Source organism: Meleagris gallopavo, chromosome 19 (genome assembly GCF_905368555.1).
Source record: "Meleagris gallopavo chromosome 19, MGAL_WU_HG_1.1, whole genome shotgun sequence".
Taxonomy (NCBI): Eukaryota; Metazoa; Chordata; class Aves; order Galliformes; family Phasianidae; genus Meleagris; species Meleagris gallopavo.
The window spans coordinates 9,260,440-9,273,082 of record NC_139422.1 but is presented as its reverse complement, the minus strand read 5'-3'; the positions used below and the strand labels follow the sequence as shown (position 1 = coordinate 9,273,082).

At 53.8% G+C, this 12,643-nt stretch overlaps 1 protein-coding gene across 6 annotated transcripts in view; it reads left to right on the top strand.

Annotated features, from left to right (window-relative positions):
• NR6A1 (nuclear receptor subfamily 6 group A member 1) overlaps positions 1–12,643 on the top strand; it is a 67,133-nt gene that overhangs the window by 32,725 nt on the left and 21,765 nt on the right. The window contains exon 1 of one of the 6 annotated variants that reach the window (XM_085239653.1): positions 6,563–7,920. The exons of 3 other annotated variants lie outside the window; for them this stretch is intronic. In XM_085239653.1, coding sequence (XP_085095779.1) covers positions 7,908–7,920 — 13 coding nt within the window. In that variant the 5' untranslated portion in view covers positions 6,563–7,907. 2 more of the 6 variants (XM_085239652.1, XM_085239654.1) reach the window with 2 other exon arrangements.

The window sequence follows — 12,643 nt, the reverse complement described above, 5'->3', positions numbered from 1 at the left end:
AATTTTTGTCATGCTGCTTCGTGAATGAGGTCTGTGCTCTGCAGGAGCATAAGAATGAGCTCTGGAGCTGCATCATGACGGAGCGTGCAGTGGTGGTGGGAGCCTTACAAACTGGAACGTACCTTTGCTCTGTGTTACCTCCCTCCCCTCGGCTCTGGGGGGACGCAGTGTGGTTTCTGTTGGCTGTGGGGTTATTTTCTGACTGCTGCTAAAGCGTTGGGAATTGTACAGAGCTGCCGGCCCTCTGCTTTAGCATCATTCAAACCCGCGTGTTTAGAGACCGTGCTGATATCTTGGTATTCTTTTTTTCTTCTTCATCTTTTTTTAACTACTAAGGAAATTTGCATGAAAATAGAATCATTGTTTCTGAAGAGTTCCATCTGCTCCTGCTGCTTATTCTGCTTATTCTGTAGCTGAAGTCATAATCCTCTGTTTGTGAAATTTCCCACTGAAGAGGCTTGGGGCTCGGTGCAGTTTCAGCACAAAATTGGAGAAAAGGGGAAATACAGACAGTGCACCTAAAAAGAAAAACAGAAAAACAAAGCGCCGCGCTGCCATCAGAGCTCCGTGCCTACATGTCCGTCTGCGGCTGTTGCACTGTAGCTCTGGAGGGACGGCGCAGCACGGCGTGCGGGGCTCCGTCACCCCACAGAGTTTGGGCTGCGTGCACAGGGCGCCGCGGTGCGTGTGCAGCCACGTGCTGACCTGCAGCCTCCCCAGGTGTGTGTGCAGGGTCAGCTCGGGCCGTGAGCCCCTCGGCACAGAGCGTGGGCAGCCGGGCTCCTTCCCCACAGCCGCTGCGACCCCAGCGGCGTTTGCCCTGAGATTGCTTTGGAGTTACAGCCTGTGAATGCGATGGAACCTTTGTGTCGTTCTGTCCTCCTGCTCCTGGGTTTATGCGTTCTGTGGCTGTGCGTAACACCGTGTGCATGTGTGTTAAACGCATTCTTGCAGTGGCAGCGATAGGAAATGGAGCCTCCACGCACTGCAGTTCCGCCTGTCCTGCTAGGACCTCTGTCGCTATGCAGAAATACTGCAGGAAAGTGGGTCAGGGCGCGGGGCTGCCGGGAGCCCCCTGCCAGCGTGTGCTGCGGGAGAACGCTGACCTCGTTTTGCACCGCTGTGCGCTGCGTTGTGTGCGGTGAAAAGCACCAGGTCCGTGTGGACGGGGCTGTGCTGGAGCCGGTAATGTAACTCGGTGTTCTGCTGCGGGAAAGTGATGGCTTTCCAGCGTTTTTCAAATCTCAGATTTGATATTTTGTCTGTCAATTTCCCCGCAGCACCTCGAGCACCCACAGCACTTTGCAGCACCCACAGCACCTCCCGGCCGTGGGCTGCTGCCCCCCAGCTCTGCCTGCAGCCAGAGCAGAACCTTTTCGTTTCCCAACTCCATGTACAAGTCACATTTATGATTTACCTCTATGGAAAAAAGATAGCTGCTATCAGCAGATCTGCATACTTTGCATACAGTTGCGCTTTGTAAGCTCCACAGGAAATACACGTAGCTTAACAAACTCAGCTGTGGGCAGCTTCCTACTGCTGCTCTCTGGCTCTGCAGTGCTTTGTTGTGCCCACTGCTTGCTGTGCCCAGGGCTGGGTCACACCGGTGGCACCACACTGTGCTCCATGGGCACGGAGCGCTTCTGGGCCCAGCGCACAAGGGAACGCTGCAGGCCATGCACAGACACTGCTCCGATCAATGGAAGAGCATCACCACTCCTATGCGGGGAAAAAAACCTCTGTAAAAGTTTGTTCTCAGCTTTGGTACCTCCATTTTTCTCTATCACGTATCTGGCCGTAGGCATTTGGATACATTCTAATGTGTGTGCCTTGCTGCTGCTGTGCTGGTCAGGCTTTGCTCTGTGCAGTGCAGCCATGAGCTGTGAGCATTGCCTTCTGCACGGTGGTGCTGGGGCTGCTCTGCCCTCGAGCTGCAGCCTGACTGTGGACCCGATTGCAGCCACCTGCACACCACGCTCCAAAGAAAGGTGCAGTGCCATTGCTTGCATGTGAATTCTTTGTGTTTTTGGTTTTTTTCTTTTAAAATTAATCACGCTTTTTATTTGTGTGTGCAGAAACATTGCAGTGCACACGCATGACTTGGGTACAAATTGTGCACAGCTTCAGCTCAGCTATAAACAAGACCAGAAATTACATGTAGCGCTGTGATTTAATTTTCTCTGACATATTGAGTCTATGTTTTAGCCTACAGAACTCCACAGCTGTGCCCTAATTCTCCTTTCCTTGTGATCTCAACATCGCTGCCTTTTAAGGCATTGCTATTCTTGGATCTCAGCAGGACACCATGTTACACTGTCACCGTAAACTTGGTAGCAGTGCATTGCGTGAAGTTGCCTCGCTCTGCACTTGCGGATGAAACGTGCAAGGAGTTTTAGCAATTCAGCCGTTGCGTGGTGCTGATGGGAGCACTTCATGTTGTGCGTAACGGTGTATATCAAACTGCAGGTACAGAGATTCTTCGTGATTGCTGTCCGAGGGTGCGAGGAAAACATTAATGTTTTGTTACAAATAACGTGCAGTAATGCAACTGGTTTTTGGCAGCGCACACAGGAAAAGATTTCCTGCTGTAAATAGCAGGGTCACCACCCCGTGGCTGTCTGTGCTGCTTGGCTAAGCGGCCTTCGTGGCTGCAGAGCCGCGCCGTGCCGGAGCAGCGCTGCCGGGCTGTAGCCGCGGTGCTGCCATCTCAGAGCTCTGCGGCTGCTCCCGCGGTGCAGCGTGGCACAGTTTGCTGCCTTTGGGGTGGGAGCTCACCGGCTGTGAGTGGGACTGTTCTGGCACACGGTGTCCCACCGCTGTGCGCTCAGGTGGGAGAACGTGAAAGTGAGGCAGTGTCTCCTGTGAATAACACAGACTGATTTTCTGTAGGTGCGTGCGGTCATCAGGGCAGCCCTGGCGGCCCCACGCCGTGTGCTGGCACTGCACCCGTGCTGGGCACTGGGAGGCTGTTTGCCTTGGCTCCCAGGTACATAATAATGACACGAAGGCAGTTTTGTTCTATTTTAACTTAAAAAAAAAAAAAAAAAAAAAAAAAAGAGTCGGCTTACCTTAAACAACCTGGAAATAAATCTGGACATTTCATGCAGTTGGAATTTCAAATATTTAACTCTGAAGCTGCTGGGGATGGCACGCTGGTCCCAGAGCCAACAAACCAGGTCCCTGTCCTGGCCATGGGCACAGTGTCCCTTTGTGTTTGGGTTCTGTGGGCAGGAGTGCTGGGCAGAGAGAGGGGGAAGTGGGGAAGTGGGGAAGCAGGAGCTGCAGCAGCCACTCAGAGCCCATTTTTTTGAATGGGCCTGCGGAAAACAGAAGAATGTTGGGATTACAAATTCTCGATTTATTTTCTGGGTTTGGAGAAGAGTGCTATTTGTCATTCTTCCTTCTGAGCTTGCATTGCTGCTGTATGTTGCTCTGGTCCTTTTCCTGTCTGCTCAAGTTCTTTAGCAGTGGCTTATTTCTTATTCTGTGTGTGAGAGTGAGTGCCAGATGACCATGTTTCCCAGCTTCTCCTGCTTTCCTCCTTATTTGTGAAGTTGAGGGGCATTCTTTAGGACACAGAGAGCCTCATTTCTCCCTGAGCCACCTGGTTTTGTTCAGCAGTTTCTTGACTACAGGAACCTCACCCTACGAACATGCTGCAGTTCAGGGACTCGGTGTACTTGCGGCTGGTTGTAGCTGTTACCAAATGCAGTAGCCGTCCTCCTCGAGTACATCATCTTATTACCTTGGATTTAAATATTGGATTTACAAGATGTTGCAGCCCAGTGCTCCAGTGGTATCGTATAAGGCACATCACAATAGATACGGAGTTTAAATGGCTTTGATACAGACAGAGGTCAGAAAAGGCAAGATAGCAGCAAAAGAGGCTATGTCAAAAAGTAATTAGAGCAGGACAAATGGATTGTGCAGGCATGTCGAAGGCTTTTATTTCTGTAGGCAGTGAGTAGGAAAGGTGTTAATGTAATGTGACAGATCTGGAGCAAAAATGAGGGTGCAGGGAAAACAAATAAGAGCTGACCAATGGAATGGTTTAGATTATGAGGTTTGCTTTAACATAATTTGATTACACATGAAAGAAATGTTTAGTGTAATTTCTTTGAAAATCTAATTGTCTTAAAGACAGTGTGTTTGGTTCAGCCCTTCCAATCAGAGCAGTGTGGGTCTGCGGCAGCCCCGAGACACAGTGAGCACGCGAATGGCAGAGAGCAGGATGGAAGGCTCTTTCTTTTTGCTGATGTTAGTCTACTAACACTGGTTTCTCTTCGCAGCCACACACATCTTAATTTGGGACCTCGTTCTGTTCGGGGTGGGTGCATCTGGAGTCTGGGGGCTGCTGGTACTGACTGTGTGAAAACTTTATTGGGAGGGAGAGACTGGGAGCAGAGTTAGCGGAAGGGAGACGGGGAGGTAGCTGCTGTTTTCCCAGGCTGTGGCTCTTGCAGGGCGCAGAATGAGAGTGCTGTCAGGAGGAGGCAGGGGGCAGCAGTGCAGAAGGGCCCTGCGTTTCCAGGCCACTCCGAAGGCCTGGGCAGAACGGAAACGTGAGGCACCTTTCTTAAGAAGGAGCAGATAAGACTTTGGACTGGATGTTTAATCCTGGGGCTACACCATACATGTTCAGCCCGCTACTTTTATGTTTTTGCTGCCTCTTTTAATTTTTAAGACTACAAATGCCGTAACAACAACATTTAATTTGAAAGATGAGAACTGTATGAAAATGTAGGAGGTGGCGTCCTGCTGCAATGGGATCCTACGAGTGCTGCAGGTGCTGTGGGATGCTGTGGGATGTTATGGGATCAGCAGTGCTGTGGGATGCTGTGGGATGTTATGGGATCAGCAGTGCTGTGGGATGCTGTGGGATCAGCAGTGCTGTGGGATGCTGTGGGATCAGCAGTGCTGTGGGATGCTGTGGGATCAGCAGTGCTGTGGGATGCTGTGGGATCAGCAGTGCTGTGGGATGCTGTGGGATCAGCAGTGCTGTGGGATGCTATGGGATCAGCAGTGCTGTGGGATGCTATGGGATCAACAGTGCTGCGGGTGCTGCCCTCTCCTGTCCAGCCGCCTCCATGCAGCTCCCCCAGCGCAGGCTCTGGCTGCAGACCGAGGCTGGCAGCAGGGCTGCGTCCCTCGGGTGCTCGCCGGCAGAAGGCGAGGACAGAGCCCTGCCTCACCTCTGGGCACCGGAACGCTTTAAGGCTGCACGTTTTTTAAAGCAGCAGTAAAAGCCCAGGGATTACAAACTGTCGTGTTTTCTCTCTTTCAGTGGAACGCATATTTAGCTTTGTTTGGCAGCAGCGCATGCAGCTCAGGCCTTGGTGCTCACGCTTATGTCACACCTTCCCCCTGAGGTCCCTCCTCAGCTCCCACACCGCACGCCGTGCGCTCCTGGTGCTGTGCAGCAGCCAGCAGCCAGCTGCAGTCAGGGTGTGCATGATGCAATACCGCACCTGCAGCGTTAGGTTGGAAGTAGTTCCCCCCTTACTTTTGCTGTCTGACCCAAAGTTTGAGGGGATGCTCTCTCAGTGCTTTTTGCCCTGATGATGCCAGGACACAGGTGCTTCCCAGCTGCTGAGCCAGCTGCTTGCCAGTACAATAGTACAGCCGGTTGGGGGTAGCAAATTGCTGGCTTGTTGCAAAGCACCAGCATCTCAGCGTAGGATGAGGCTGACCTGTGCACAGAGGAGCTCCTCCTGCTCAGGGTTAGAAAGGAGCTCGATTGCCTGCTCATAGAGATGTAAAGCTTTCCCTCTGTAATTCTCTTTTCTTGTACTTGCCCACTAAGGCAGTAAAGCCATATACTTCTCCTTCCTGCATTCCCATTTGTTTTCCTTTCTCCTCCCTAAGGAAGCCTTAACCTCCCCCTCTCCTGCAGTCACGCAGAGGCAATGCCCACTCTTTGTCACCCATTGAGCAAGGAATGATGAAACTTTTCTTGCAATCTGCTCCGTGAGCCAGTGTGGAAATTCAGTGCCCACGCAAGTGGTTATAATCACTCCTTACAGTTCCTCCCATAGCTTCTGAACAACTCCCTTTTAAAGGAGAGGGCTCATTTGGCCACGCACTGCGCTCCTGCTGCAGGCAGCTGGTGGGAGCCTGCATCTCCAGAGTGAGCAACGAATGCATCTGTAAGGAAAAGTCCACAGCAGCACTCTGTGCTTTTGCAGGATACCTTTTAAAGTCCTTGCACAACTCTTTGGCATATTTTCCTTTTATTACCAGTGATCTGCTGTGTTCTGAGCAGCTTGCATGATGCCACAGTTCACTGTGCAAAAATTACAACAACACACAGCTTCGTTCTGCCTCCACTTGCATGCCAGTAGCCGTGCAGGTATTGGGCTGAGTCAGAGCTTGCATGCAGGCACACTGGCAGGCTTTGACTTGTACATCTTTTCCCACAGTTCTTTGTGGGGTTAGGAATTGCTCCCTGCGACTTTCACACCCGTGTAGTTTTACATGGGAGTACAGATCTTTCTGATCGGCTTTGTGCAGAATATTGGGGCTAAGAATGGGGGAAGGAGCAGATGCTGCTGGTGGTGGAGGTGCCTCTCTCTGCTTCCACCCCAGCCCTGTGCAGGATGCGCCGGGTATCCCTGCACCTCTCCTATTGCTTCCTTTGCCCACCCCCTCGTGGCCATAATGTCAGGACAATAAATCTGTGGCAGGCGGTGCTGTCACTGGTCAAGTCATTGCAACGTTTTCAGCTTTTCATGTTGATAACTGCCGCTATTCTAAAATTTGAGCTGTCAGTTGCAGTAGTGTCATGGCTCTGTGTTTTTATTGCTTGTTTGTTTGTTTGGGTTTGGGAATGGGCTGATTCAGGGCAACATAAGAAACAGCCACAATATTTTTTCTTTTACCAAAGTAGCTGTAAGGCTGCTTGCTTCAGACAATGGAATTAATCCATCGTGTCTTCCTTTCCTGCCCTGTGCCCCATTCACAGAGCCATTCCAGATTTCTGCAATTATTTTCTGCCCTGACATTATGGATATGAGTAAACTGTGACATACGTGTTTAGCATGAGTTTGGAGCAATTTGGAAGACTTGGGCTGTCTGGCCAATTACCCTTTTCCCAGCATCAGATTTGTCTATACTTGTGGCTCTACATGGATTTGCAGGATTTTTGCCATCCTGCAGTTTGAGCTGCTCCAGCAGCAGTGTGAGCAGCACTATGTGGTCCTCCTGTCCCCAGGGCCAGCTGCTGTATGTCAGACCACCTCAGTGCTGTGGTGCTCTGCATTCTGCTCACACATCTCCGAGGGGACCAGGAGCAGAGCGGGTCGCTCGTGTGGGATAAAGAATGTGGAGACTTTGGAGCAGACGCGATTGTGAGCAGCTGTGTAAACAGCACGGCCAGGGGCCGGGCTTACCTTGGCCGTGCGCTGGGGGTGTGGATAACGGGCTCCTTGTGCCAGCCCTGCTTTGGTAGCCTCCGCAACGAGAAAGGGGAGGTCAAAGCAGAGAGCGTGTCAAGGACCAGCGCAGCGGATCTGCAGATTTACAGCGCCAGCACGGCAAGGCCCTTGGCAGGGCAACGCCTCGCTGCCACCTCGTGCACCTGCTGTGTGCTGGGGGCAGGGTGAGGGGTGGGCACGGGCAGGACTCAGCGGAGGGATCCGGCCTCAGCAGGGCAGGGTGTGGAGCTGTGCTGCACCAGGGGTTATTGGCATTGCTGGACGTCACCAGAAAGCAATAAAATGTCAGGCTCGGGAGTGAGTGAAATACGACCTCTTTTGTTGCCTCTGTGCCTTGTTTGCTTTAAGTCGGCCATTTCTCAGCATGGCTGAGCCCCGCAGCCCTCAGGAACGGGAGCAGGCCGCGGCTTCGCAGCTCAGTCAGTGGAGGCGAGCGGAGTTTGGCATTACGGAAGCTTTTTTGGCCGCTCTTAAATGCCTCGGCGCGGTGAGCAGCGGTCCAGGCACGGGAGCACGGCGGGGCGCTTACTGCCAAGTTCTGACCGCGGCCCGACTTCGCGGTAGCCTCTCGGCAGCGCCACGTGCAGCCCTGCCCCGCGCTGCGGCTCCGCTCGGAGCTGCCGGTGCGCCGCCACGGCCGTGAGCCCGGCGGGCCGCACGAGGAGCGCCGTTCCGCAGCGGGGCGCGGCCCGATCGGCGATCGGCGCGCTGTGGGTCTCGCGGCCGAAAGCCCGGGGCCTCGGGGAAAGCGAAACGCGTGCGCGGCGGACGGCGCCGGGCTGCGCGTGGCCGCAGGGCTCCCGCGCCCGTCGGCTCGCGGGGATTCCGGGGCGGCGGCCGTCGCGCTTCTGCCGACGCAGGAGCGAAGCCGGGGCGAGGTGCCCAACCTCGCCCCGCGGCCCCGGCCCCCCGCCCCGCGGCGCTGCGGGCCCGCTCTGCCCGGGGGCCGCCCCCGGCGCGGCCGGCAGCGGAGGAGGCCGAGCCCTGCCGGGCCCCGCGCTGGGGGCCGCCCGCAGAGCCCCGCGGTGACATCACGGCTCGTTAGCATAGGGTCGGCCCGCGGGCGGCGGGCGATGGCCGAGGCGGGGAGCCCGGCCGCGCCGCTGGCCTCGCTCCGCGCCGCCGCGACCATGAGGCGGCCCCGCTAGGAGCCGGGGGGATGAAGCGGGACTCGACCTGCATGGAAGGTGAGGCGGGGCCGGAACGGACGGAGCGGGGCCGCCTCGCCCGGCGCCTTTGTTCGGGACCGCGCTGCCCGCGCTCCGCCCGGCTGCGCGCTGCGGGTCCGGAGCGGGCGGTGGGAGCGGGGAGCTGAGAGCCGAGCGCGGCGCTTTGTTGCGCAGCGCTGCTGGGTTACGGCGGCCCGGCGCTCGGAGCTGCGCTCTGCCCGGCGCGGCGCGCAATTAAAACAAAATCGTTTGTTCTGTGGCCTGATTTGTTTGTGTTTGAAACTTCCTAATCCGTTGGACCATCTGGAAGAGCTTTTTTTAGTATCGTTAATTACGGATGGTACCGGGGTCATGCAGGCTCCCGATAAGGCAGCTCCACCCCCCCCGGGACCAGCGCTACTTCGCGGACACTTCACGGCTTTTTTTTTTCCCCGTGATCGAAGGCGGTGGTAAAGCCCCGCTTAATGCGCTTCGGAGTCGGGGCAGAAATACTTCGTGTGAAAGCACTGAAGGGAAACGCGTCGGGTGCTCCCGGCCCGAGCTGCCTTGTGCCGGATCGGCCTTCCTGCGGCTCCCGGCCGGCCTGCCTTAACCCGGCATCCCTGCCGCACAGCGCTGTGCTCGCTCGTCCAGCTGGCCTCGGTAGCGCAGTCATTGTAGGAAGGGAAGCTGTAATCTTACCGCTTTGCAACTTACCAATTTTAAAAAATGGTCTCAATCAGATTTTAATCAAGAGCATATGGCCGTGCTGGAACAGCAGTGGTTTTTTGTTTTTTTTTTTTTTATCTGGGATAACAGAAAGTTGATGGCTGAGGAAGCGGAGCTCTGTGTTGATGTGCGCGCTGTGAGCAGAGCTCCCCCCCCGCAGCTGCAGGCTGCCGTTCCCTGCGCTGGGGCACAGTTTGGTGAAATGGGCTTTTGTTCCCGGGGCTTTGTGCAGCTGGCCGTGCCGGGCTGTGCCGAGCTGTGCCATGCTCGTTGCCACAGGCTGCGCTCCAGGTGAGCCGTACGGCTCTGGTGGTGGCCCTTCTGCTGGGACGTCTGTCCCTGCATAGAGTCACGGGGTTCCCCTGATTTCTGGATGGGGGATTTCTTCTGGCTAAATCCTTCTGCAGGAATAAATCGATATGGAATGCATCTGTATGCGTTGGTTGCAATTAGTGGGTGAGGTAGCACACATAGGTGCACTGACTGAGCACTCTGTGCCTCCTTAGCATGACATCTTTTTACAGTAGGAAGAAAGAGGCGGCAGACTGCCTATTCGCCCCCCCTTCCCTTTTCTTTCCTGAGGCTGTCCGCGTGCATTAACCTTTCCCATGGTTGGTGTCAGCTCCCCAGGGCGATGCCCGGGCCCCAGCAGCTCAGTCACTGTTTTTCTTGAAAGGAAAAGAAAGTGAAAGAAATTGCTAGGTAAGAGAAAGGGGAAAAGTGATCTCAGCATGTCTGCTCAATGGTGTTTGAGGCATCATTGGAGGGGAGAGGCAAGTGAGGTTTGGGTGGGATTTAACACGTGTGAGCTGTACTCCCTGTCCCCTGGCAGCTGGTGTGGAGCAGCTTGGGAGTTCAGCATGCTGAGCAGTGCTGTGAGCCCAGAGCTCCAGGGAGGGTGAGTCAAGAAGCAGAGGAACGAGCTGTGGTGGTGAAGATGTTAAAGCTATTGATAAATTGCAGTGCTGAGTGTCATCTGTAATCTTCTTCTCAAGGGGACGTTTTCTCTGTTTTAAGGTGTGTTCTGTTGCACAAGCTGGAATTTCTGGGAGCTGCAGCTTCCATCATCGCTTCTCAACAAAACTAAATCCCAATAAATTCCCTTTTTGGGATCCCCAGTGGGGGTTTTACATCTTCTTGCCTCTGGGGTGCAGAGGTGTCAATGTTGCAAAGCCCCGGTGCTGCAGGCAGTGCTCTGAGCGTGTGCACATGGACTCTGTTTCCTGGCAAAGCTTTCGCGGCAGCTGGAGCTGCTGTGCTTTTGAGCTGCGGAGCCTTTCTGCAGCCCTGGGACTGCTGGCATCTGTTCCCCCGGCACGCGTGGTGCTGCCAGCCTGTCCCGAAAGCAGCGAGCGATGATGGATGCTTGCTGAAGTCTGAATGCAAGTCCCAGCACTTTATTTGCGATGTATTTCTCTGCTCATTTGTGTGCTTTAATGCTTTCTGTACTTGTGTTTTCTGTGCTTGTGTACAAACGTGCCCAGAAAGTTGAGTGCTGTGTGCTTCAGTAGGAATCTAAGGCATTTCCTCTTGAAAATTCACAGGGATTTTTTTTTATTATTTTATTTTTTTTTTAGCGTTATCAAGAGTACTCATTTCATTGAGGGAAAAAGTAAGTCTTTTAAAAAACAAGTGCACGGCTTCTCCTGTGCAGACAAGTAGAGGTCCCCCCTGCTCCCTCGCACTGTCTGTGTGACTCTTGTGTAACATCATAATATTCTTGTAGAATTTACGTTGTATTAAAACGTGGTATGAAACCTACCATGACCTTTGAAAACAATACATCCTTTAATGTGGCTTTGGGGAGGGGTTAGTGAGAGAGTAGCCATAAAAATCTTCAGGGTTCAAGATGAGGTTGAGATTTTTGTGAGTGCTTTTGTCGTGGCAGCAACTGTTTGATTTAGTGGCCCCTGCGACAATAGGTGGTGAGAACAAAGCCGGAATATCCCGCGTATGAGCCCGTTATGTGTGAGACCCATCAGGAGAGCTGAAAGGAAGGATGTTTCCAGATAAACCACATGCAAGCCATTTGGAATAACTAATTATCAGCGGCTTTGGTTCTTAGTGAGTATTGTCACGTGTGGCTGTTAAAACCAGAGGAATTAGTGGGAGGAGGGAGGGCTTCTTTGCTTCACACAGTTGTTCCTACAGTGTTCCCGTGAAATTTCAAGGTGAAGGGAGCTGAGGGCACCCCAGTGCAAGGCTGCTTTCATTCCACCTGTGCTTTACAAGCTCTGTAAGGCTCAGCCCCAGCGATCCCGGTGTTGGCTCACAGGAGGATCTTGCACTAAATAGCGTGAAAAATAGCAAAGGTCGGGAGCTGGCAAACCCGTGGGCTGCAGTAGGATCATTGTGGACCTGACCACAGTTCCTGCAGGATTTTTTAAACCGCTGGAACTCTCAGCAGTTTTGTTGGAGTAGCAGCTTACAGGGTACATGTGTTTCTCTTTCTCTGCTCCCAGGAGGTTTGTTTCTTTGTTCGTGATGTGTGCCACTGTTCTACGGTGAGTTTTAATCTGGAAACATCCCAGTGAGGAGTTTTTGCAGCACGGCACGTGCAGCTTGAGGTTCCAGCGGCAGTGGGGTTGCTCACACCACTGCCTGCTAAGTGGGGAAGTGGGCACTGCGAGGGAGGGCCCTGATTCCTGGCCGCTTTCGTTAGCCGTGCTTCCTATGTTCTCTTGGCGACAGCCCTATTCTTCCCATAACAAAAAGCTGTGCCTGGAAATGAGCCCTCATTTAAATCCCCACCATTGGCTTGCAGCCTGTGTGATGGCAGCGTGTGATCGCAGTGCTGTGCGAGGGGAGGGCAGTGGGTTTGCAGCACTGTGCAGGGTGTGGGGCTGCTGCAGGCCGGGTTCACGGCTCCGGGAATGGAAGGGGTGAGGAATGGAGCCGGGGCTGCGCCGAGTGCTGCAGGGAGGTCTGCTGGCCACTGCTCAGCCCCCTCAGCTACCAGAGAGCTGGAGGTGGAGATGATGCAGTTCCCAGCTGTGGGTGTGCCTGGGCCTCCAGCGAGATTCCCAGCCTGCTGAGAGCCTCGTGGTCGGTCCTGCTGCCTCCTGGGGCACATACCTGAGCTGGTCAGTCCTGTAGAGCAGGGAGTGCTGAGGAGCAGCGATGACACCACAAAGGCTTCTTCAGTTAAAGTTTGTGTTTCCTTTGCCCAGGCCTTTATTTTAAGTTTCTAGAACAATTGCAGTGAAATTTGTGAACTTGCATGCTATTCATTGCAAAGTCTGAAAAATGACTGCCAGTAGGTTGTGGTTACTACTGGGTTTGAGCTGCGGAGAGAGGCACGGATGAGAACAGCAGCTGGCTTAGATTTTTGGT